Genomic DNA, 23,976 nt, shown 5'->3' with positions numbered 1-23,976 from the left:
GTATACAAACTGTTTATTAATTTACTTTTTCTACCAATAATTTTCTGACCCAAAGTCCTACAACACAGTTCCACAGTAAACAAAACAAAGGCAAACAGGTAATGACAAAAAGTAACAAGAAAAAAAATAAGCGACGCAAAGCGACACAAAATACTGTAAAATTCATTTCGTCACGCGTTACCCTGGTGCTATCCAAAAATCCTGGGGAGAACACTGTATTAAGTTCAGAACTTAAATTAGAAGGTAGAAATATTCAGTGCAAGCCTAAAATAGAAAACAACAAATTTAAATATTCAGTGCAGAACTCATAAAAATGTAAAATCTGAATATTCATGATATTCAGTGCAGAACTAAAATAAGAATGTACAATCTTAATATTAAGTTCAGAACTAAAATTAGAAAGTAAAATCTAAATATTCAGTGCAGATCTAAATGAAATATAAAATCTAAATATTCAGTGAAAATAAATAGAGCATACTTCAAATTTAAAAGCCAAAGCTAAACATCCTGTTTATAGTCCATATATAGATCAAGATAAAAACAAAGTTCAAAATCTAATGAAATTTGAAAACATCACTTGAAACAAAAATAGAATAAGTTGACAATTTTGAGTGTTCACGGTCTACAAAATAAAGAAACAGATATCAATAATGATGTTATACACTTAGTAGATAAGATATGTAATATCAAGGTCAAGTGTGTACTTGAAGCTAACATATATATATGCATGCATTCAACATGTTCATTGATAAAGAATTTAGTGATTATGTGTACCAATCTATTTACATTGTGTATCAGTAATTTACATAAACTGATTTATAACTTACCATGGTGTAGACAGGTCTTACTTTTTATACATTAGGTGTAATATTGATTGAATGTATTATGTTAGGTGTGTTTGACTTTTGTGTATAACTTGTGTACTTGAGTAGGGAAGCTACAATATGTAATTTTATCGCTGAAAATGACATTTATCTCTACTGTTTTACCTGGACAGGAGAAAGACTGTAACACAGGGAACCTAAATAGTCTCCCCTGGGTTGTTAAGGTAATTGTAACTGGATAATGGAAGTAAATAGTATTGACTTTTTTAAAAAGAATCTAAACTGTGGAGAGCTGCATTTTTTGTGATTACAAAATGCAACTAGTTTATATATCTAATTGCCTTTCCAAAGTCAGAACTATTTTGTAATTGCATTAGTAATATCTTTGTTTTTCATTATTTAAGAAGTAAGTGTTGAGAGCAGATCTTTGAATGCTTCTATCAGTCAGAGCTCAGACATAAATAAGTCTGAATCTGCTTTTGACTCGTAGGTCTAAATTTGTAAGTTTTAGGATAAGTCTCCCTTTAATGCAAGACAAAATATGACTTTAATAAGTCAAATATTGTTAAGCAAGAAATAATTGACTAGAATCAAAAAGTTGCAAATATCGACTCCTACAAGTCGATAAGTGATCAAAATTGGTTAACTTCAAGACCCACGCATATTTATAAGGAGGTCATGCATCTAAATCAAATAATGACAACATTGAAAGACAATGCTTTGTCTTCTAAAGAAAAATATGAATGAGAGTCTAAAAAATCGGAGATAATGTTAATTAACCTTACAATGCAACCACCTGGAACAACACTTAATGAGGAAAAACATCTGTGTTTAGTAAGGATGTTCAATTAGACAATTACATATAGATAGCTCAAGTCCTTGTGAACACTCAGACAGGTTTTTGCTGTCATAGGTTGTGTAGTTTGGCCACCAATTGAAATTTAGTTTTTTCATCAACATAAATAGACCTAAACAAGTCTGTCATTTTATGACTTAGATAAGTCTAAAATTGAAAACACATTTTTATGATAAATACATGTTTTGACTTCTTTAAGTCAAAAACAAAAATCGACTTGTTTATGTCTGAGCTCTGACTGTCTATTTAATGTATACCCAACTTTTATAAGACTTAGAATGATTTAGTTCTATGGATGTTAAACATTTATTATACCGAGATATCTGTCTAAAGAAGAAAAAATATTGATGACTTTATTACATACATTTATCATGGCATTTGATGTAATTCTAAACATCGTAGCTCTCTCATTGATGACTTTAGCTTTACTCCCATGTTCTGTGTTAGTTAAAATCTCCATGCTTTCCAGTTCTGACAGCGCCCTCTGTAGGGCACTACCATGTTTGGCTATCAGATCATTACACGTTGTCATGTCCTCGAGTTTCGACCCCAGAAGTTTTACCGTGTTCTGGAGTTCGTTTTTATCTGGTTGTGGCTGGTCTTCCTCATCACTCTCTACAAAACAAAAGGGCAAAGGTCAGCTCTCTGTCAAATCTTGAATATTGTCACAGCAAAAGTTTTAATTCAGGAAAAAAAAATTTATGATGCAAAAAAAGTTTCACTATTATTTTTCAACCGTAAAATTCCTTTAGTCTTTTAAAATCTATGGGCAAGTATCAAAAGAACTATAAACACAGAACACAGCCTGAACAATACATATATAAATTTTGATGAATATCAGAACTGTCAGAAAAGAAGTTGTTTCCTCAATGCATGCACACTATACCTACCCTATTCCCGAGACCCCACCTTTTCTTCCCCTGATTGAAACCTTTATGAACAAGATCGAAGATTCAGCCTAGACTTTAAAACATTAAAATAAACCATTTTACATTGTAAATGTATTGATTTTATTTTCAATGATAAGCATTTTATTTTTTTGCTTGTTAATATAAGACATTTATAACCGAACACAATTACACCTGACCAGGTGTGTGTTTATCACACAGCAACATAATTTCAGATATTTCTAGGTATGAAAATATAAGATATCAAATGAAATAATGGAAATATAAGATATCCTTATCAAACAAAAAAAGGAAAATATTAAATATCAAATCCAAGTATGAAAATATCAAATGAAATTCTGAATATATCAAATATCAATTGAAATTATAAAAACAGGATACAAAACTTCCTGCTCACATTAAAAATAATCATCCAAAATGTAGTGAATATATCGTAACAACCAGTTAATTAACATAATTAATGTAGAGGAGCTAGCTTCCTTGTAAATATATATAAATTGACTAGTTTCCTGTCAAATATATATGTTGACATAATTATATCAAATAACAGAATCATATCACCGCTTTAATCATGTTCATATTCTAAGAATTCTGTTAATTTAGTGATTTTAGTTTGTGAAACTTATATATTGATAATATTTTTAATAGTTTAATAAAAGAAATATCTTATCCTAATTAAATTTGCTTTTTTTATAAAGAAATTCATTCTGTCATTTCATAAATGAAAATTCCCTTTTCAGATAATTTCAAAAACATTTCTAGTTGCTTTGTGTACTTAATTTCTCATTTGAATTGTTTAACTTAATTTCTCATTTGAATTGTTTAACTTAATTTTCTCATTTGAATTGTTTAACTTAATTTTCTCATTTGAATTGTTTTACATTTGTCAATTAGAGACCTTATATAGCTGACTCATTGTTGAAGGCTGTACACTGACCTTAGTATAGTTGTTCATTACTGTGTTATTGGGCTCTTGTGAAGAGTTGACTCATTGGCAATCATACCACATCTACTGATTTTCCAAAAAAATCTTTTGACTAATTTCTTTTTTACTGAATTGTTCAAGACTAAGGCTCAATTCTAAATCCTAAGTTTTTTTTTGTGTGAAATGTGGTCTTCCTCATGGGTGTATAGTATATACATAATACATGTACAATGTACATTGTCAACCCTTACCCCCCCCCCCCCCCCCCCCCCTCCATTTTTTTTTCAGGCTGAGTAGAAAGTTTTTAAAGATTTCAATGCAGATATATCTACACATGAAAGAAGTGTTTATAAACTATTTTGCTGAGTATACATGTACCAGATTAACCTCACAAGTAAAAACATAAAAAAAGGAAAAATAAAGCTGTTTTAAAGTTTAAATTATATGTAATTGATCTACAATGCACATGATGCAGGTGCACCATTTCATTATGTAATATCAACAGACTGAACAGTAATTGTAGATTGTTTCATACTATCATTATTGATTTTTACCTCTTAGAGCATTAATGACTATCCTAAATCCCTAACATTACAAGTCCTTCTTCCAGAAAATAATTCAATAATTGTTGTTAAAAACCGTAAAAGTGGAAATTTTATGTGAAAATTTAAGTACAGGAAATAAAAGTTTTAAATTTTTTTTTAAGTTAAAGCTTTAATCATTTCATTGACAAGTAACCATGGACATTAATAGAGAACTAATATTTCCTTTATTTCAATTTCTTTAAATAAAAGTTCCACTATAACCATGACAACAATATCAATGTACATGACGTAATACATACATTTGTAGCTACCCTAATAAGCAGTAGTCTTGTTAAAAAAGAAATTTACTCTTCTCTTAATAGTGTAAATAGATGAAATAATCTGGCTTACAGTGTGACCTCTTATTCTATATGTACCCCTAGCACAGCTACCTGAATGATTCAAATTTTATTCTATATGTATCCCTATTTTCATAGGGGTACATATAGAATAAGAGGTTACACTGTAAGCCAGATTATTTCATCTATTTACACTATTAAGTCTTTAAGAGAAGAGTAAATTTCTTTTTCAACAAGACTACTGCTTATGACAATATTAAAAGCTTTTGACCTAGGACCAAGGTAAAGTGTGAGGTTTCAAGTCCTTACCAGTATCTTGCATTTTGACAGCTTCAGCTTTAGCCAACTCTAATGCAGTCACCCATTTCTGTCGCTCTACCTCAGATGTTGCTTTCAGGTAGTATGTAGAGGATCCGCTATTTGATATCACGATTGTATTGGAATCTTCTGTGTGTATAAAGGCATTGGCAAGGTTTATAGTTCCCCTGCAGGTATGAGCCATCTCCGCTTGGTTTCTGAAAAAATAAATATTACATGTATTAGATTTAGTTCTATAAAATCAAAATTGGAATTATAAGTTGACCATATCAAGTTTTAAGTATGTACAGTTTTGGCTGTTTTCTGCTCTTTGAACAGTTTGATATCTCTTAGACACACACTCCATATATCAGTATTAGGAGCTCCACTCCTCATTCATCGTCATAATTTTGTCAAATAATTGTTAATAAGATGAGAAAGGGGAGTCAATGTGTTCCTTAACAATTGAAAATCCAAGGGTAACTACTGGTAAATTGATATAAAGTATACAATACTGGAACTGGAATAAAAAAATAATCATGGTAAAGACGTCTATTTAACTTAAACCACAAACAGAATTTACATGTTGATTAAGCTGAAAGAATGTATGATAGACCAGTTACATTGACAATACGTTGTTCATTTGTACATGTAGGTCGAAAAAATTCTAAGAATGAAACATTTTTTGGTCCTGGCTGGAGAGAAGGGACCAAATAACATTGAATAATCACCATTGAACATGTTGAAATGAGATGTGTAAATGCTTGAACAACTTTATACCAAATGTGATTGATTAACCATCACAACTAAAAGTATTACCTCTTAAAATAGACCTACATGACCCAATTACAAACTTCAACAAAATGTTGATGCCAAGCTAAACAGCATGATACCCAAGTCTTTCTTTTAGACTCAAATTGGGTACAAGTTGGTTTAGTGCAAATTAAGCAAATATATAAAATGACAGTGATCTTAAAAACACATTAAGTCAGTATCTTTCTGGTAATAAAACCTGTCATGGCCTGGCTGGGGAATTGGGTAGGCAAATGCTCACATTGATCTGTACCGAGACAGACTCTAAATGTCCTCCTTTATATGCCATAACTCATGCCAGGTGGTGCTCCTCCTACATGTAATAAAGGAGGCGCAAACGGAGACAAGAAGAAGAAGAAGAATCTTGATTATACATTGAAGCTATATGGGAATCTAAAATACTTAAAATTTATAAATATTGCCATAACTGGATATCACAAAAGTTTCAAGACTGAAAAATTAACATCACCATAGTCTCAGTACCCAAATTGCACCTATTCAATATAAACAGCTGAGAAATTCTTAAACGTTTTCTTTGAGACTAAACAATTTGTATTTAAATTATATGACATTCAGGGGTGCCTCTAGAGGGGGGAAGGGGGGGGGGGAGGCGGTGAATAAAAAAAAATTGGACTTATTTTTGCCATAAAACATAAAATAAATATGAAATGCACTATTATGTAATGGTTCCTGACTTGGAGCATGTATATTTCATACAATGTAGTTAAAAGTTTCAGGGTTTGACATTTTTTTATGCCGAAATTATCTCCATTAATTGTCTATGGTATATTAAAATGATTGGATGGATCTTAACAGCAGAAGACCAATAACGTGAAATTCCAAATCTTACGGTATATGGCAGTACTAAACATTTCAATAGTCCTAAACCACAGGATTTTATGAACTGGAGGCGTAATTACAGTTGCCTTGGTAGAGGGTCATGAGGAAACTCAGAAGCTCCTGGGTTTAACAATTTAGCATCAAGTTATGAAGAAGCCAGACTAATAAATATCGCACTTTATTAGATTAGGTTCTGGTTTCTTTGAACGACAAATGATACAAAACAAACACACACAGAACTTGACTGAAGTATAAACTTTGTTCATTCTAAATATTGTAGGCTTTAATGTGGAATACATGATTGAATATGGAAATTTGACCATACAGGGCTTTCCATTGAAGCCGGTAGCCGGTGGAAATCCGCCGTTTTGCGGTGGCTTCAAGTGCCGGCTACTTCACTGACAAAAATATAAATTCAAAAAGAAAAAAATATCTTTTTCAAATGTTTACAGCCAGCCGAGAGACATATTGTTGCAAAGTCGCGGTTGCGATAAACAAGGGATGAAAAGCCAGTGTTTACCTTGGGCTAAATATCATTGAACGATAACAATAGAGACGTTCCGATTGGTCATTAACTCGTTGGCTTTTTTTGGCTTTTAAAACGTGAAGACAATCAGATAGGATGACAATCTTATGGAATAATGTCAGTCAAAGTAAAGAAAGTGTAGCAGATCATATTGTTCAGAATCTGGAAAACAGTATCTTTTGAAGTTAATTTTTCAAAGCCCACACGTGGTGTTCAGAGAATCAAGGTCAAAAACGAAAGTAGAATATTGTCGACTCGACCTCAAATAAATAACATTTCCAAATGATTTATGTATCCGACTTATTGAACAGTTTACAAAAGAAGAGAAAATCAGAGGATATATCAATTTTCTGTCAATGCTTGAGAAATAATTGTATGATTTAAATACACGTAACAGTTTTTAGAGAGAAAAGGGGGTCATTTGTTTACAAATGCACGTAGTTATGCAAAATAAATCGATCAAGATTTCTAACAAACTGGATTATTATATAAATAAAACTCCTTCAAAAGTAAATGAATTTTAAACATAAGGTAATAAAAAAAACTATAACACAAAAAAAAAGAAATTTCTTCGAGATTTTTTTTTTCTTTCTTTAATTTCATACATAAACCAGGTGCTCCGCAGGGCGCAGCTTTATACGACCGCAGAGGTCGAACCCTGAACAGTTGGGGCAAGTATGGACAAAACATTCAAGCATGATACAGCTCTGAATTTGGATTGTGATCAAATTTTTGACATTACATGGTTTTTTTTTACACAAAAAAAATGCCAAGATTTTACAAATCAATTAAAGATTTCTTCTTCAAACTTTTTAAATCTAAAATTAAATAGTTGACACAGCATAGGTTTCTGACACAGAATGAATGTGGTCTAATGAACTTAAAAGGTTTTTTTTGCCTTTGAGCAAATCACTATGCTGTTGAATATTAATCCTCTCAAAAAAATGTTTGAAGAAATTTTCTTTTTATTTATGAAATCTGAAATGAGAAAAATTTAACCCCCCCCCTTTTTTTTCACATCCCCGTTTCCCTTTTTCAAAACTGATATCAATTCAAATTTCTAATGGAGTTTGCAACAATAACTACTCATTTAAATACATCATAAAATATTAAGATGTAAAAAAACTGCTTGTTATCACTGAATGGTAAAGATTATTTAAATTTATCAGTTGGTAGTAAAAAGTGTATATACATTGTATATTGTATATAACAAAGATTTAAGTTGATTCTGGACAAAGAAAGATAACTCCAATTAAAAAAAATTCTTGCTATTGCACAAATAGGATATTTCTTGCTTACTATTCTGGACAAAGAAAGATAACTCTAATTAAAAAAAAATTTGCTATTTCACAATATTGTGCAATTAGATATTTCTTGCCATTGCACAATACTGTGCAATTGAAAAGACTTGCTATTGCACAATACTTAATATAATAATTTTAGATCCTGATTTGGACCAACTTGAAAACTGGGCCCATAATCAAAAATCTAAGTACATGTTTAGATTCAGCATATCAAAGAGGCCCAAGAATTCAATTTTTGTTAAAATCAAACTTAGTTTAATTTTGGACCCTTTGGACTTTAATGTAGAATTTGAAATTTGAAAACAGGACCAAAAATGAAGAATCTACATACACAGTTAGATTTGGCATATCAAAGAACCCCAAGGATTCAATTTTTGATGAAATCAAACAAAGTTTAATTTTGGACCCTTTGGACCTTAATGTAGACCAATTTGAAAACTGGACCAAAAAAACTTCAATAATCAAGAATCTAAGTACATTTTTAGATTCAACATATCAAAGAACCCAACCGATTCATTTTTTGTCAAAATCAAACTAAGTTTAATTTTGGACCCTTTGGACCTTAATGTAGACCAATTTGAAAACGGGACCAAAAGTTGAGAATCTACATATACAGTTAGATTCGGCATATCAAAGAACCCCAATTATTCAATTTTGATGAAATCAAACAAAGTTTAATTTTGGACCCTTTGGGCCCCTTTTTCCTAAACTGTTGGGACCAAAACTCCCAAAATCAATACCAACCTTCCTTTTATGGTCATAAGCCTTGTGTTTAAATTTCATAGATTTGTATTTACTTATACTAACATTATAGTGCGAAAACCAAGAAAAATGCTTATTTGGGTCCCTTTTTGGCCCCTAATTCCTAATCTGTTGGGTCCTAAACTCCCAAAATAAATACCAACCTTCCTTTTGTGGTCATAAACATTGTGTTTAAATTTCATAGATTTCCATTTACTTAACCTAAGGTTATTGTGCAAAAACCAAGAAAAATGCTTATTTGGGCCCTTTATTGGCCCCTTATTCCTAAACTATTGAAACCAAAACTCCCAAAATCAATCCTAATCTTTCTTTTGTGGTCATAAACCTTGCGTCAAAATTTCATAGATTTCTATTAACTTAAACTAAAGTTATGGTGCGAAAACCAAGAAAATGCTTATTTGGGCCCTTTTTGGCCCCTTATTCCTAAAATGTTGGGACCAAAACTCCCAAAATCAATACCAACCTTCCTTTTATGGTCATAAACCTTGTGTTAAAATTTCATAGATTTCTATTCACTTTTACTCAAGTTAGAGTGCGAAAACTAAAAGTATTCGGACGCCGGACGACGACGACGACGACGACGACGACGACGACGCAGACGCCAACGTGATAGCAATATACGACGAAAATTTTTTCAAAATTTGCGGTCGTATAAAAATGGTCATTTGAAAGATGAAATAAGGTGCCAGGAGATTGCGAGAATGCAGGATTTAGCTCTATTTATGCCAGAGCTTCTGGGGGCCTTGAGTGGCCCCCAGACCCCCTGCCGTAAGGCACAAAGCTTACAGCTTGGTGGCCGTCCGGCTTTGCCGAACGCATGTTACAGCCGCCTATAATTATAATTGAGCCTTCTACTTCAATTTCAAGGGAAAGCCCTGCCATATTGTACAACATTACTAAAAAATTAAAGCAATAATATCACCGAGTCTGTCTAGTGTCTAGTTCAAATAGGTGGTATGTGATACATGGATAAATATGGTGCTTGAACTTGATTGCAAAATGAAGGTCCGATGATGTCACTCAGTTACTCACTGAAGGATATTGAAACAATATGATACTACCAAAGGCTGTCCAGATTGGGAAGTAAGAATGCTATACCAAATATACATGTTACTTGTATAAATAGATATAGGAAGATGTGGTGTGAGTGCCAATGAGACAACTCTATCCAAATAACAATTTTAAAAAAAGTTAAATGTACATTTACGCAAAACCTTAAATGAACACATGCACTACCAGACTCTCATTTTCAATGAATGGTTAGAACCATTTTATGCTGATTTCTCATGGCGTAATCGTCAATTTTTTTAATATCATAATCAAGTTAAATGTCTCTTAGATTCCGAATGAATATAAAAAAAAATCAGATTATGTGTTTATTTAATGAATATATGATAAATTGCCATATTCCATAGCCATGATAGCAGATGCTGCTATTTTTTTTTCATTACTTTTTTTTTTAAAGGGGGGGGGGGGTACGCCCATTATGCCCTTACCTGGACCCACCCCTGATATTATACATGTTTTACAAAATAGGTGAATATATTCTAATATATGCTAAACGTTCACAATTTATATCAACAGGTGAAGATTTCACTGGAGAAGAAAAATGTATGAAAACGTCGCCATGCAAAATCACGTTTATTGTTTTAAAGTAATGTACAGAGAGGAAAATATGTTGAGCAAAACCCACCAAGGAGAAAATCTTCACATAATTTGAGACAATTTGTGTCAACAGGCTGTAATAATCATATCGCATGATAATGAGGATCATAGATGTATTTTAATTAGCCTGTTGCTTATTTTTGCTCATGTTATGGTAAATGTCCCATTCAGATTAGCCTATCTTTAATGATAATTTGCAATATTTTGCCTAGGCTATGGTTCAGTCAAAATTATCAGGAAACCAACCTGTAGTAGGACAGGAGTCCATTTTGAAGAACAAACCATCGTTTTTGATAACCACGAAGATAGTTTGTCCATTTGTACAGCCAGCCTCTATATTGGGCTTGGTGTTGAGGCCTGGTTTCGGCCATGACTTATTAAAATACAGCAAATACAAGTCAAATGAAAAATGGTCTGATGACTGTGACCAACGTCATCGCTGAATATCATTTATGCATACGACTTCCGCTGTTGAAATATTTTAAGTTTTTGATATTCAATGAAATTAAAAAATCATTTTGATAGTAAAATAACTTTATTTAACTTCAATGTGAATAAACACATCATGGTATCACTTCATAAAGTCTATATATTTAGGGGATTATTTTTACGTAGTAAAGAATATTCATACATTTGTTGACAAAATATCTACTTCCGGTTGAAATAGAGTTATGAACTTATCCTAACACTAACCATCTAACCGGCTTGCTGCAATATATATATGCAGTCAGATCAACACCAATTATTGAGTCTGGTGATTTAAAGGCTATTTTAAAAGTAAAGACTAAAGTGCTATATGAGGCAGATTTTACTTGTACGTGTGAGAAGAAGGATTTTTTGTTTTTATTTTAACATTGTGAAAGACAAGCAATTAAAAAAAAAACCTAAAAAGTAATTGTTATAGTGGGTCTTCCAATGGATAGAAACAAGTACCTGTGTCTAAATGATTAATGTGAATATCTGAGGTATAAAAAAAAATTGTGAATGTCAGAAACTTTATTTACAAAATAAAAAAGTAACAATCACCACCTTTATATGTACATGTATAATTAAGAATTCATTTGCTCTGAGACATGTGAGAGGAGTAGACGCAACACCTGCATAAATATTACTGTAAATCCTACAAGTCCATAAGTTATCAAAATTGGTTAACTTCAAGACCCACACACGCATATTTATAAAAAGGTCATGCATCTAAATCAAATAATGACAACATTGAAAGACAATACTTTGTCTTCTAAAGAAAAATATGAATGAGAGTCTAAAAAATTGGAGATAATGTTAATTAACCTTACAATGCAACCACTTAAAAAGCTTGGAACCACACTTAATGAGGTAAAACATCTGTGTTTAGTAAGGAAATTAAATTAAATAATTAAATATAGATGGCTCAAGTCCTTGTGAACTCTCAGACAGGTTTTTGCTGTCATAGGTGGTGTACTTTGGCCACCAAGTAAGATTTAGTGTTTTCATCAACATAAATAGACCTTAACAAGTCTGTCATTTTCTGACTTAGATAAGTCTAAAATTGAAAACACATTTTTATAATAAATACATGTTTTGACTTCTTTAAGTCAAAAACAAAAATCGACTTGTTTATGTCTGAGCTCCGACTGTTAAACATGTTAAATATTTATTGAATATAATTAAATATTTATTTAACTGTCTGTGATGACCCTATCAGACTATAGATGTTGTCTTGCAGTATAAATTGCATGCAGTTGAGATAGATATTTTTTTTTATATAAAATATTTGTATGCAATGATACATTAACAACTGTTTAATATCAAACTGGAAGTGTGCAATATGTGACAGACTATAGCTATATCACTATTGTCTTTTACAACATCGGAGCAAACTTTAATACTTGAAAGACTTTTAATACATGTACTTTTTTCATTTTCAAATTCAAAAAAGGTTATGAAAAAGTGATCTTATCATAACATTCTATTTTAATCTTCGCATTAATCAAATCAAGACTTCTCACATATACTCTTTTGTCATATCTGTATGTAATCTACAAATGTACAAAAGATTTGTCCCTATTCATAAAACACTGAAATTTTAAACCATATCAGAACATGTAGAAATGGCAGTCAGGGGTACTTTATGTACTTCTGCAAGTAATCTTTATTCACTTGTAGAAGTAAAAAAATATATACTTAGACAAAAATCATAATCTTTCAGTCAGTTTAGTTGAAGTCTGGAGCTGGCATGTCAGGTAACTGCTAGTAGTCTGTTGTTATTTATGTATTATTGTCATTTTGTTTATTTTCTTTGGTTACATCTTCTGACATCAGACTCGGATTTCTCTTGAACTGAATTTTAATGTGCGTATTGTTATGCGTTTACTTTACTACATTGGTTAGAGGTATAGGGGGAGGGTTGAGATCTCACAAACATGTTTAACCCCGCCGCATTTTTGCGCCTGTCCCAAGTCAGGAGCCTCTGGCCTTTGTTAGTCTTGTATTATTTTAATTTTAGTTTCTTGTGTACAATTTGGAAATTAGTATGGCGTTCATTATCACTGGACTAGTATATATTTGTTTAGGGGCCAGCTGAAGGACGCCTCCGGGTGCGGGAATTTCTCGCTACATTGAAGACCTGTTGGTGACCCTCTGCTGTTGTTTTTTATTTGGGCGGGTTGTTGTCTCTTTGACACATTCCCCATTTCCATTCTCAATTTTATTAGACAAGTTAGTTATAATGTTTGAATAATCTCCCTTTAATTTTCTTAAAATTCACTTGTATATTATTTTTACAATTCCACAAAAACTCTCAAGTTTTGAGATGTTAAAACTTTCCTTTAATGATTTTCCCCAGGTTAGCGCACAATTTTTGGTTAGATTTCAATGTTTCATCTCATTAATTCAACAAAGAAACTTATTGCGTAAAGAAACTTAAGTATTTGTGCAAGGCCGTCAAAAATTGCTCGGAAGATAACAGACCAATTTGATTTTCAGTGTCCATGAAATTACACTTTAATGATAAGAAAAGACATCTGCAAAGGGCAGATAATCTAAAATTTTATTAGAGCAAAGAAATACTAAGAATTGAGGAAAAGAAGATAGCATGATTTTTTCACTTATAGAAGTTAAAAAATCTGAATGTCTAAGGATCATAACAAAGCCATTTTTCTTTACCTATGCAAGTAAACAAAAATCACTTGTATAAGTATCCTACAAATTTACTTATATAAGTATATTAATATTATTTCTTCAAGTAAATAAAAATTACTAACAGTACAAGTAGTACCCCTGATTGAATGGATAAGGAGCAAAATTGGGAGAACTCCATCAAAGATATTGCCTCTAATTCATCTCCTTGACTGTTTACAACCATATACCTTTATTATACATGTAATATTAAAGTTAAATACATGTATTGAATTATGTATATTTTATTTTGTACAAATACCATGAATACATGGAATACCTGTTTACAAAATTGTATTTAAATATTTCATTTATGGCCTTTTGTATTTATTGCAGGTGTTAACTGATGACTTGATCTTAAAATGTCACAACAAACGCTCAAATACACATTATTGAGTAAAAATGTTCTTACTTTGGATGAAGCAGAGTTGTATGAACTCTCACAGCTAGCAGGCATCACACTTGATCCAAGTGTTTTCAAGTAAGTTTTAGGTCTCGTCTGCGATGGGTAGGTGTCTAGACCATAAATATGAGTTGTTTCATTCCCTGGTATGTACATTATACATTGTATATCCTTAGATCAGATTCAGATGCCAACAGTTGGGGGACTTATTGAAATAAGTGATTTTTAAATCACTTATTTAAGTAGCAATTTGGAAGTTTTGTCACAGATTATTTATTTTTATACGACCGCAAAAATTGAAAATTTTTTGGTCGTATATTGGTATGACGTTGGCGTCGTCGTCATCCGAATACATTTGGTATTCGCACTATAACTTTAGTATAAGTAAAAAGAAATCTATGAAATTTAAACACAAGGTTTATGACCATAAAAGGAAGGTCGGGATTGATTAATGGAGTTTTGGTCCCAACAGTTTAGGAATAAGGGGCCAAAAAGGGCCTTAATAAGCATTTTTCTTGGTTTTCGCACAATAACTTTAGTATAAGTAAATAGAAATCTATGAAATTTAACATAAGGGTTATGACCACAAAAGGAAGGTTGGGATTGATTTTGGGAGTTTTGGTCCCAACAGTTTAGGAATAAGGGGCTAAAAAAAGGTCCCAAAGAAGCGTTTTTCTTGGTTTTTGCACAATAACTTTAGTATATAAGTAAATAGAAATTTATGAAATTTTAACACAAGGTTTATGACCACAAAAGGAAGCTTGGGATTGATTTTGGGAGTTTTGGTCCAAACAGTTTAGGAATTAGGGGCCAAAAGGGTCGAAAATTAAACTTTGTTTGATTTCATCAGAAAATGAACTATTAAGGGTTCTTTGATATGCCAAATATAACCGTGTATTAGATTCTTAATTTTTGGTCCTGTTTTCAAATTGGTCTAAATTAAGTTCCATAGGGTCCAAAATTAAACTTAGTTTGATTTTAACAAAACTTGAATTCATGGGGTTCTTTGATATATGCTGAATCTAAACATGTACCTAGATTTTTGATCATGGGCCCAGTTTTTAAGTTGGTCCAAAACGGGGTCCAAAATTAAACTTTGTTTGATTTAAACAAAAATTGAATCCTTGGGGTTCTTCAATATGCTGAATCTAACCATGTATTTAGATTTTTATACAACCGCAAAATTGAAAATTTTTTGGTCATATATTGGTATCACGTTGGCGTTGTCGTTGTCGCCTGAAGACATTTGGTTTTCGCACTCTAACTTTAGTAAAAGTAAATAAAAATCTATGAAATTTAAACACAAGGTTTATGACTATAAAAGGAAGGTTGGGATTGATTTTGGGAGTTTTAGTCCCAACAGTTAAGGAATTAGGGGCCAAAAACAGGTCCCAAATAAGCGTTTTTCTTGGTTTTTGCACAATAACTTTAGTATAAATTAATAGGAATCTATGAAATTTTAACACAAGGTTTATGACCACAAAAGGAAGGTTTGGATTGATTTTGGGAGTTTTGGTCCCCACGAATTAGGGGCCAAAAGGGTCGAAAATTAAACTTTGTTTGATTTCATCAAAAAATGAATTATTGGGGTTCTTTGATATGCCATATCTAACCGTGTATTCAGATTCTTAATGTTTTCAAATTGGTCTACAGTAAGGTCCAAAGGGTCCAAAATTAAACTTAGCTTGATTTCAACAAAAATTGAATTCTTGGGGTTCTTTGATATGCTGAATCTAAACATAAACTTAGATTTTTGATTATGGGCCATAATAGCATGAATAGGTAAATGTCCAATTTAAAATTTTTAAGTTTTTAAGTTTAAGTTCTTAGACCACATTCATTCTGTGTCAGAAACCTATGTTGTGTCAACTATTTAATCACAATCCAAATTCAGAGCTGTATCAAGCTTAAATGTTGTGTTCATACTTGCCCCAACTGTTCAGGGTTTGACCTCTGCAGTCGTATAAAGCTGCATCCTGCGGAGCATGTGGTTGCTAGTTGTTACATGTATTTAAATATAAAAAAAAAGATGTGGTATGATTGTCAATGAGACAACTCTCCACAAGAGACCAAAATCACAATGTAAGGTCATTTGTTTTCATAACCATTGTGCCCCTTGTAGAGAATATTAAATCCTTAAACATGTAACATGTTTAATAGGCAGGAGCATCTGTGAAATTGTTTTATTTTTCACCTTGTGTCACTGTCTGTTTGTTGAACATACATTTGTGTCAGACTTTGTTTAGGCATTACTGAACAGAATGACTAAACTTCTGAATTTGACAAGTAAAAAAAAACCACTACATGTATAGTCATACATACATATAGTGTGCATGTTGTTTAGAAGTCAGTCTGTCCCCTTTGATGTATAATCTTTATTTTAAATTATTTCTTTTGGCAAACAATATGTGGGATAGTTCTACACCCATCTGACTTCATATTATTTCAGCAGCTTGACAATGGTTAGCTGTAACTTGTGAACACTCTTTGGATCTGTCCTTCTTTTCCTTTGACATTTAAATACACATTGGGGTATTGTACTTAGCACAACAACATGTACAACTAGTTTTAACATGAACATAGGGAATTTTTTTCACAGAGACAGAAACCCAATGACACAGAAAAAATATCAAATGTTAGCATACATGTATCAGCCTTGAATAACAGACAAGCATGTGTAGAATTTTTCAAGTGTATATTGCCTTGTAAGTTAAGTTCAAGAATAAACAATTTTCACATTAAAATCCCTTCTTACATGTATATACATGTACAATGTACACATAACAAAAGGCAAATACAAACAAAGTTCCTGACATGTTACAATGGTTAAAGTAATGGGTTATTTTATAACTCAAAACTTAACCCTTTTTTCAATTCAATCAATGACATTATTTATGATATCTTTATTTTGATAAACTGTCAAATTTTCTCTCAAAGCCAATTAAGATTAAAATAGGGTTTATTTTTCAGAATAATTCTAGATTTGCTGAAAATGAATGTTGCTCCTACAGCTGTGCTCCAAATGTTAATGTCTATGCTTGGACAACAGAGAAGGAAACCAGTTCTGTCAGCTGGAGAACGTGGAAAAGAAAATGGACAAAGTAGAACAATAGACAGTGATCCGCGATATGACAGGAATCGTGAACAAAGAGCAGGACCAAGAGGGAGAGTACTATCAGGATCATCAAAAAGAGCAGACTTTAGGAGATGATGAACACTTATTATTTAGATACCCTGTATTTTCAATTAATTAGAAATTTGTAAATAACATTTTTGTATGAAACTATGAATAATTAGTGTGAAAATTTTATACATGTTAAAATGATAGTTGATGGTCTTTGATGCACTTGGTTGTGAAAAATTGATATATATTTCAGTATATATATCATGTATATACATTGTAGTTACTGTGATAATAAACATATTGATGCAAAAGGTACAGGTGTAAAATGTTCATTTTATATACTTACATTACAATTTAATTTCCTAAGAAAGATAAATGGATTAAAAAAGATATAAAAAAACAAGTAAATATGGGAAAGTTTGCAGAAACATTTTTTGAAGAGTGAGGTCAGCTTCAACAATTGCTAACAATTTTTCTGCTTGAGATAGTTTAAAAGGAACTATTTGTGATAGGTCATTGATATTTGAGTTGCTTTACTATCAGTACATACCAGTTTTTGTCGAGCCTGCAACTTTTGTTGCAGAAAGCTTGACATAGGGATAGTGATCCGGCGGCGGCGGTGTTAGCTCACTACTTAAAAGCTACAAATGTATATATTTTAGAAGGTGGAAGACCTGGATGCTTCATATTTTGTATATAGATGCCTCATGTTACGAAGTTTCCGTCAGTCACATGTCCATTGTCCTTGACCTCATTTTCATGGTTCAGTGACCACTTGAAAAAAAAGTTCAGATTTTTTGTAATGTTAAATTCTCTCTTACTGTAAGTAATAGGATAACTATATTTAGTATGTGCGTACCTTGCAAGGTCCTCATGCCCTTCAGACAGTTTTCACTTGACCTCGACCTCATTTCATGGATCAGTGAACAAGGTTAAGTTTTGGTGGTCAAGTCCATATCTCAGATACTATAAGCAATAGGTCTAGTATATTCGGTGTATAGAAGGACTGTAAGGTGTACATGTCCAACTGGCAGGTTTCATCTGACCTTGACCTCATTTTCATGGTTCAGTGGTTATAGTTAAGTTTTTGTGTTTTGGTCTGTTTTTCTCATACTTTATGCAATAGGTTTACTATATTTGTTGTATGGAATGATTGTAAGGTGTACATGTCTAGCGGGTAGATGTCATCTGACCTTGACCTCATTTTCATGGTTCAGTGGTCAAAGTTAAGTTTTTGAGTTTTGGTCTTTTTATCTAATACTATATGTCATAGGTCAACTATATTTGGTGTATGGAAATATTTTATGATCTATATGTCAGTCGTGCAGGTTTTATTTGACCTTGACCTGGTTTTCACGGTTCATTGCTCAGTGTTAAGTTTTTGTGTTTTGGTCTATTTTCTTAAACTATAAGCAATAGGTCAACTATATTTGTTGTATGGAACCATTGTTAGCTGTACATGTCTGCCTGGCATATGGTTCAACTGACCTTGACCTCATTTTCATGGTTCATGTTAAGTTTATGTGACAGTCGTAATAAAGCTTTATATTTAGGAGTATCAACATAAAAACAATGATTAGTAAAGAAGGCGAGACATTTCAGTGTGTGCACTCTTGTGCAACTATTTTGAGAGCCTGCCCTTTTTGGGACATTGTCCAGTGACTTGAAATTATTTTGCAATTTTTAATGCTAAGTTTTCTGCTTAAGGTGGTATGGGAGTCTAAAATAAAAATTATAGAATTTGTTCATACTTTGCCAAAACGTTGTATCTATTGATACATGTTGAAAAATATAATAAAAATGATAGGTCACCGCGCATTTTCTCAAGCTACAGGACAGGACAAAATGACACATTTTGTATGGATTATACAGGAAAAAACACCATTTTGTGATTAGAAACTAAACAAAATGATAGAATTGTGAAATACTTCAGGAAAAGATAGCTTTCAGACTGCTTTGAGAATATCAAAAGAAAATATAGGGTCACCGTACGTTTTTTCCGGCTAAAATACAAAATAGGAAAATTCCATACAGAATCCTTCAGAAAATGCACTTTTTTAGAGTTACCTCCCCTTAAAATGCCAATTTAAAAAAAATAAAATAAAAACAACCAAAAATAATTATTATTTGCGAAAATATCAATATTTAGAAGTTATATTCTTATAAATTGGTACTTTTGAATGAAAATGTACATTAAACATCTGCATTCCTGCATCAAATTTTGCTAACTTGATGGAAAATCTGGACCTTTGATTCTGTGTTTTTTACAATCCAAGATGGAAGAAGACACCCATACCACCTTAAGTAAGATTGATATGAACAACTTACAATAGACAATGATTTTTCTTTAAATAACATACCTGTCTTTACAGCTCAGTTTTGTCGACCACTTCTAGATCATGGTCTAGCGACTTTGAATTAATTAGCATTGTTGCTGTCCATCAGATTGTCTTTTTTTAAAAACTCTTTCTGATTTTTTTGCCTGTAGGCCAGACATATGTATGCGTTAAATAAAGGTAACAGAAGTATACTCTGTTCAAAAGTCATAAATCGATTGAGAGAAAACAAAAACTGGGTTACAAACTAAAGCCAATGGAAACACATCAACTATTAGAGGAAAACAAAGAAACAGAAAAACTGAAGTGCAACAAAAAACAAATGACAATCCAACATACATAAAAACGAAATATTAGATAACAACTGCCATACTCCTGATTTGGTACAGGACATTTTAAGAAAAAAATTGGTTGAACCCGGTTTTATTCTTGGTAAATGTTGACGAATGTTGCTGATACACAATGCAATACCTATCATTTCATTCCATAGGTTAAGTGTTTATAGTATATAAAAATCCCCCTGTCCATTGGTCCATGTACTTCTAAGGCTCAACTGCTCCTAAATATCTATAGGACTTTGGACTTGACAAACACAATAAAGAAGCATATTTCCAGTTCCACATAGTTACTTATTGATTAAGGAAGGTCGCTTGTCATGTTTTGGAGTTTTGGTCAGTTTTTTGGAATCTTCTGGTTTTATCCATTTGAATGTCTTAACAAATTTTGACCGGTGACCCCCATTTTTCTTTTTATAATTATTTTACATGTATAATGATAAGCTGTCAGTTAAAGTCTTATAAAATTTTAATTATTTTTTAATGATTTTTGAGGACTTAAACTTGTCATTGATAAAGCTATGAAAAGTCAAGAGAGAATATTTTCCTGTCAAAATCGCACGGTAACCTATATTTTTTTTTTGCTCTTTTTATTCCTTTATTAATCCTCTATCAATAAATGCTAGTGTTTTGAAAAGTTAATTATTTTGAAACTGAGAAGCCAACTCCCTTCATATGATTTTTTTATGGCTTAGTCAGCATAAATCTGTATGGCAGAGTTCATCTGACCTAGACTTAATCAAATTTTTATGATCCATTGGTCAAAGCTTTGTTTATTGATCAAGTCTGTTTCTCAAATACAAGTGATTGGTTAACTATATTTAGTTTTTGGAATGATTTGTAAGGTTAACACATCTGTTGGCAGAGTTCCAACCTTGACCTGTTCCTTGATTAATGTTATGTTTTCATGGTTAAGTCCTGTTTTCAATTACTATAAGCAAAAGATAAAATATAGTTGGTGTTTTGAATGATTGCAAAGTGTACATATCTGTTTTTGTAGTTTGTCGATATTGGGGTAGTGATTTTTGTCTCCACTTGACAGTGTCTAAAAGAAAAACACATATGCTGTTTCTGGCATTGTCGGCAGCAGTGGCATCACCATTGTATTAGTTTGTGATTAAGTCTAGTTGATGGTGAACAACTAGTGGTAGGTAAATGATATTTGGTATGTAGTTGTATAAGCATTGGCACATTTTTACCATTTTACCATGGATATTTTTTGGACCTGCCTCCCCCCTCAATTCATGGTCTATTGACCTTGAAATTTTGCTTTGTTTACATGTATTAGTTTGTGATTAGGTGTATTTTATGGAGAACAACTAGTGGTAGTACAATGATATTTTGTATGCAGTTGTAAAAGCATTATTATATCTCATTTCAATAAATATGATTTGACCCCCCAAGTCCCCTCAGCCATCATGGTCTATTGACTTAGAGAAACTTTTGCTTAGTTTTCATGAATTAGTTTATGATTAGATCAGGTAATTGGGAACCAATGGTGGTAGGTCAATGATATTTTGTATGCAGTTTTATAAGCATTGTCATATCACATTACCATGGAGATTATTTGGCTCCGCCCCCTCAGTCATGGTCTAAACTTTTGCTTAGTTTATATGTTTTACTTTGTGATTATGCCAGTTTATGGGGAACAACTAAAGACAAGTCAATAATATTTTGAATGCAAATGTATTAGCATTTGCATATTTCATTTCCATGGAGATTATGTAACCCCACACACTCATTATGTGTTATTAAAATAACATATAGGCGAGACATATAACAGTTTATTTGTAATGTTAATTTCTTTCTTTCTATGAGTAATAGAGTAACTATATTTGGTATGTGTGTATCTTGCAAGTTTCTCATGATCGTCAGAAAGTTTTCATTTGACCTCGACCTCATTTCATAGATTAGTGAACAAGGTTAAGTGTTTGTGGTCAAGTCCATATAAAAACCTGTAAGCAATAGGTCAACTATTTTTGGTTTATGGAATGACTAAGTTGTACGTAACTAACTGGCAGGTGTCATCTGACCTTGACCCCATTTCCATGGTAAAAGGGATCAGGATAAAGTTTTCAAGTTTTGGTCTTTTTTATGCCCCACCTACGATTTTTGCATTAATATGTTTTCTGAACTGTGTGTTCGTTCCTTCGTTTGTCCGTCGGCCCCGCTTCAGGTTAAAGTTTTTAGTCAAGGTAGTTTTTGATGAAGTTGAAGTCCAACCAACTTGAAACTTAGTACATGCTCATGTCTCTTTGAAATGATGTTTCTAATTTAAATGCCAAATTATAGATTTTTGACCCCGAATTCATGGTACACTGAACATAGAAAATGATAGTGCGAGTGGGGCATCCGTGTACTTTGGATTCATTCTTGTTTTCTAATATTATATACAATAGGTGAACTATATAATTGGTGTATTGGAATATTTTTTTATGTACATATCAGTCTCGCAGGTTTTATTAGACCTTGACCTCATTTTCACCATTCATTGCTCAGTGTTAAGTTTTGCGTTTTAGTATGTTTTGCTTGGAAGGATTGTAAGGTGTTTATATTTATCTGGCCGGAACGTTTATTACATCTGACCTTGACCTAATTTTCACGGTTCATTGATGAATGATAATTTTCATGGTTAAGTTTGTTTCTTAGATACTATAAGCAATTATAGTTCAACTGTATTAAATGCATAGATTGATAGTGAGGTGTACCTGTCTGTCTGGCATGGTTCATTTGACCTTATAATTCATTAGTTAATGTTGAGTTTTTATGGTTATGTATGTTTTTATAGAAACTATAAGCAATAGGTCAACTATATTTGGTATATTTTAAAACGATTGTAAGGTGTGCATGTATTTCTCGTTTGGTTTATTTGACCTTGGCCTCATTTTCTTTGATCATGTTAATTTTATGTGATACTTGAAGTAAAGCTTTATATTAAGGACTATCAGCATAAAATCAATGGTAAGTATAAAATCAATGGTAGGTAAAGAAGACGAGACATTTCAGCATGTGCACTCTTGTGTTTTGAAAGGGCTGTTTCTATGATGCAATAAGCAATAGGTTAACTATATGTGGGTGTATGGACACATTGCTAGGTGTATATTTCTGCTTGGCAGAGTTATTCTGACCCTGATCTTATTATCATGGTTCAAAAGGCAGAGGTAAAATCTATTTCTCAGATATATTAACTAATTACCAGACACAAGTTGGTTCCTTTTTCCTTTTTCCTTTTTCGATATTCAAATTTTGAAAATATTACAAGTCCAAACTGAATTTTTTTTTCCTTCAAAATTTTTTTTCCTCAAAATTTTTTTTTCCTCAAAATTTTTTTTCCTCAAAAATTTTTTTTCCTCAAAAATTTTTTTTCCTCAATTTTTTTTTCTTCAATTTTTTTTTCCTCAATTTTTATTTCCTCAAAAATTTTTTTCCTCAAATTTTTTTTTTCCCTCAAAATATTTTTCCTCAAAAAGTTTTTCTTCAAATTTTTTTGTCATTGCCTTATTTGTTTTCTTTTTCCTTTTTCGATTATCATCCTTATTTGATTTCCATTTCCTTATTCGATTTTCATTTCCTTATTTGATTTTCTTTTCCTTATTCGGTTTCTTCTTCCTTTTTCAATATTCATTTCCTTTTTCGGTTCCTATTTCCTTATTCGGTTTCTATTTCCTTATTGGATTTTCATTTCCTTATTCGATTTCCATTTCCTTATTCAGTTTCTATTTCCTTATTGGATTTTCATTTCCTTATTCGATTTCCATTTCCTTATTCGATTTTCATTTCCTTATTCGGTTTCTTTTTCCTTTTTCAATATTCATTTCCTTGTTCGGTTTCTATTTCCTTATTCGGGTTCTATTTCCTTATTGGATTTTCGTTTCATTATTCGATTTCCATTTCCTTATTCGATTTTCATTTCCTAATTCGGTTTCTTTTTCCTTTTTCAATATTCATTTCCTTTTCGGTTTCTAGTTCCTTATTCGGTTTCTATTTCCTTATTGGATTTTCATTTCCTTATTCAATTT

The 23,976-nt window shown here is 31.9% G+C and overlaps 2 protein-coding genes across 6 annotated transcripts in view; one reads left to right on the top strand and one right to left on the bottom strand.

The window, feature by feature from the left end:
- The window catches only part of LOC143076031 (oxysterol-binding protein 1-like), a 40,514-nt gene extending 29,456 nt beyond the window's left edge, over positions 1-11,058 (bottom strand). For 2 of the 3 annotated variants that reach the window (XM_076251642.1, XM_076251644.1), the window contains exons 1-3: positions 10,850-11,057; positions 4,706-4,911; positions 2,045-2,295 (exon numbers count right to left, since the gene is read on the bottom strand). In XM_076251642.1, coding sequence (XP_076107757.1) covers positions 2,045-2,295; positions 4,706-4,911; positions 10,850-10,974 — 582 coding nt within the window. In that variant the 5' untranslated portion in view covers positions 10,975-11,057. Of the gene's footprint in view, positions 1-2,044; positions 2,296-4,705; positions 4,912-10,849 lie in introns of all 3 variants that reach the window. The other variant, XM_076251643.1, reaches the window with a different exon arrangement.
- LOC143076033 (mitotic-spindle organizing protein 2B-like) lies at positions 1,030-17,597 on the top strand. Of its 3 annotated transcripts, none has more exons than XM_076251648.1 (3): positions 1,030-1,048; positions 14,096-14,240; positions 17,133-17,597. In XM_076251648.1, the coding sequence occupies exons 2-3, from the start codon at positions 14,122-14,124 to the stop codon at positions 17,371-17,373; spliced, it is 360 nt and encodes a 119-aa protein (XP_076107763.1). In that variant the 5' UTR covers positions 1,030-1,048; positions 14,096-14,121; the 3' UTR covers positions 17,374-17,597. The 3 variants fall into 3 exon arrangements, with proteins under 3 accessions (XP_076107763.1, XP_076107760.1, XP_076107761.1); XM_076251645.1 differs by lacking the exon at positions 1,030-1,048 and adding an exon at positions 11,255-11,417; XM_076251646.1 differs by lacking the exon at positions 1,030-1,048 and adding an exon at positions 11,259-11,380.
- The last annotated feature ends 6,379 nt before the right edge of the window (positions 17,598-23,976 follow it).

Source organism: Mytilus galloprovincialis, chromosome 5 (assembly GCF_965363235.1).
Source record: "Mytilus galloprovincialis chromosome 5, xbMytGall1.hap1.1, whole genome shotgun sequence".
NCBI classification, from domain to species: domain Eukaryota; kingdom Metazoa; phylum Mollusca; class Bivalvia; order Mytilida; family Mytilidae; genus Mytilus; species Mytilus galloprovincialis.
Note: the sequence above shows the minus strand (reverse complement) of the source record. Positions and strands in the feature narration are given on the sequence as shown.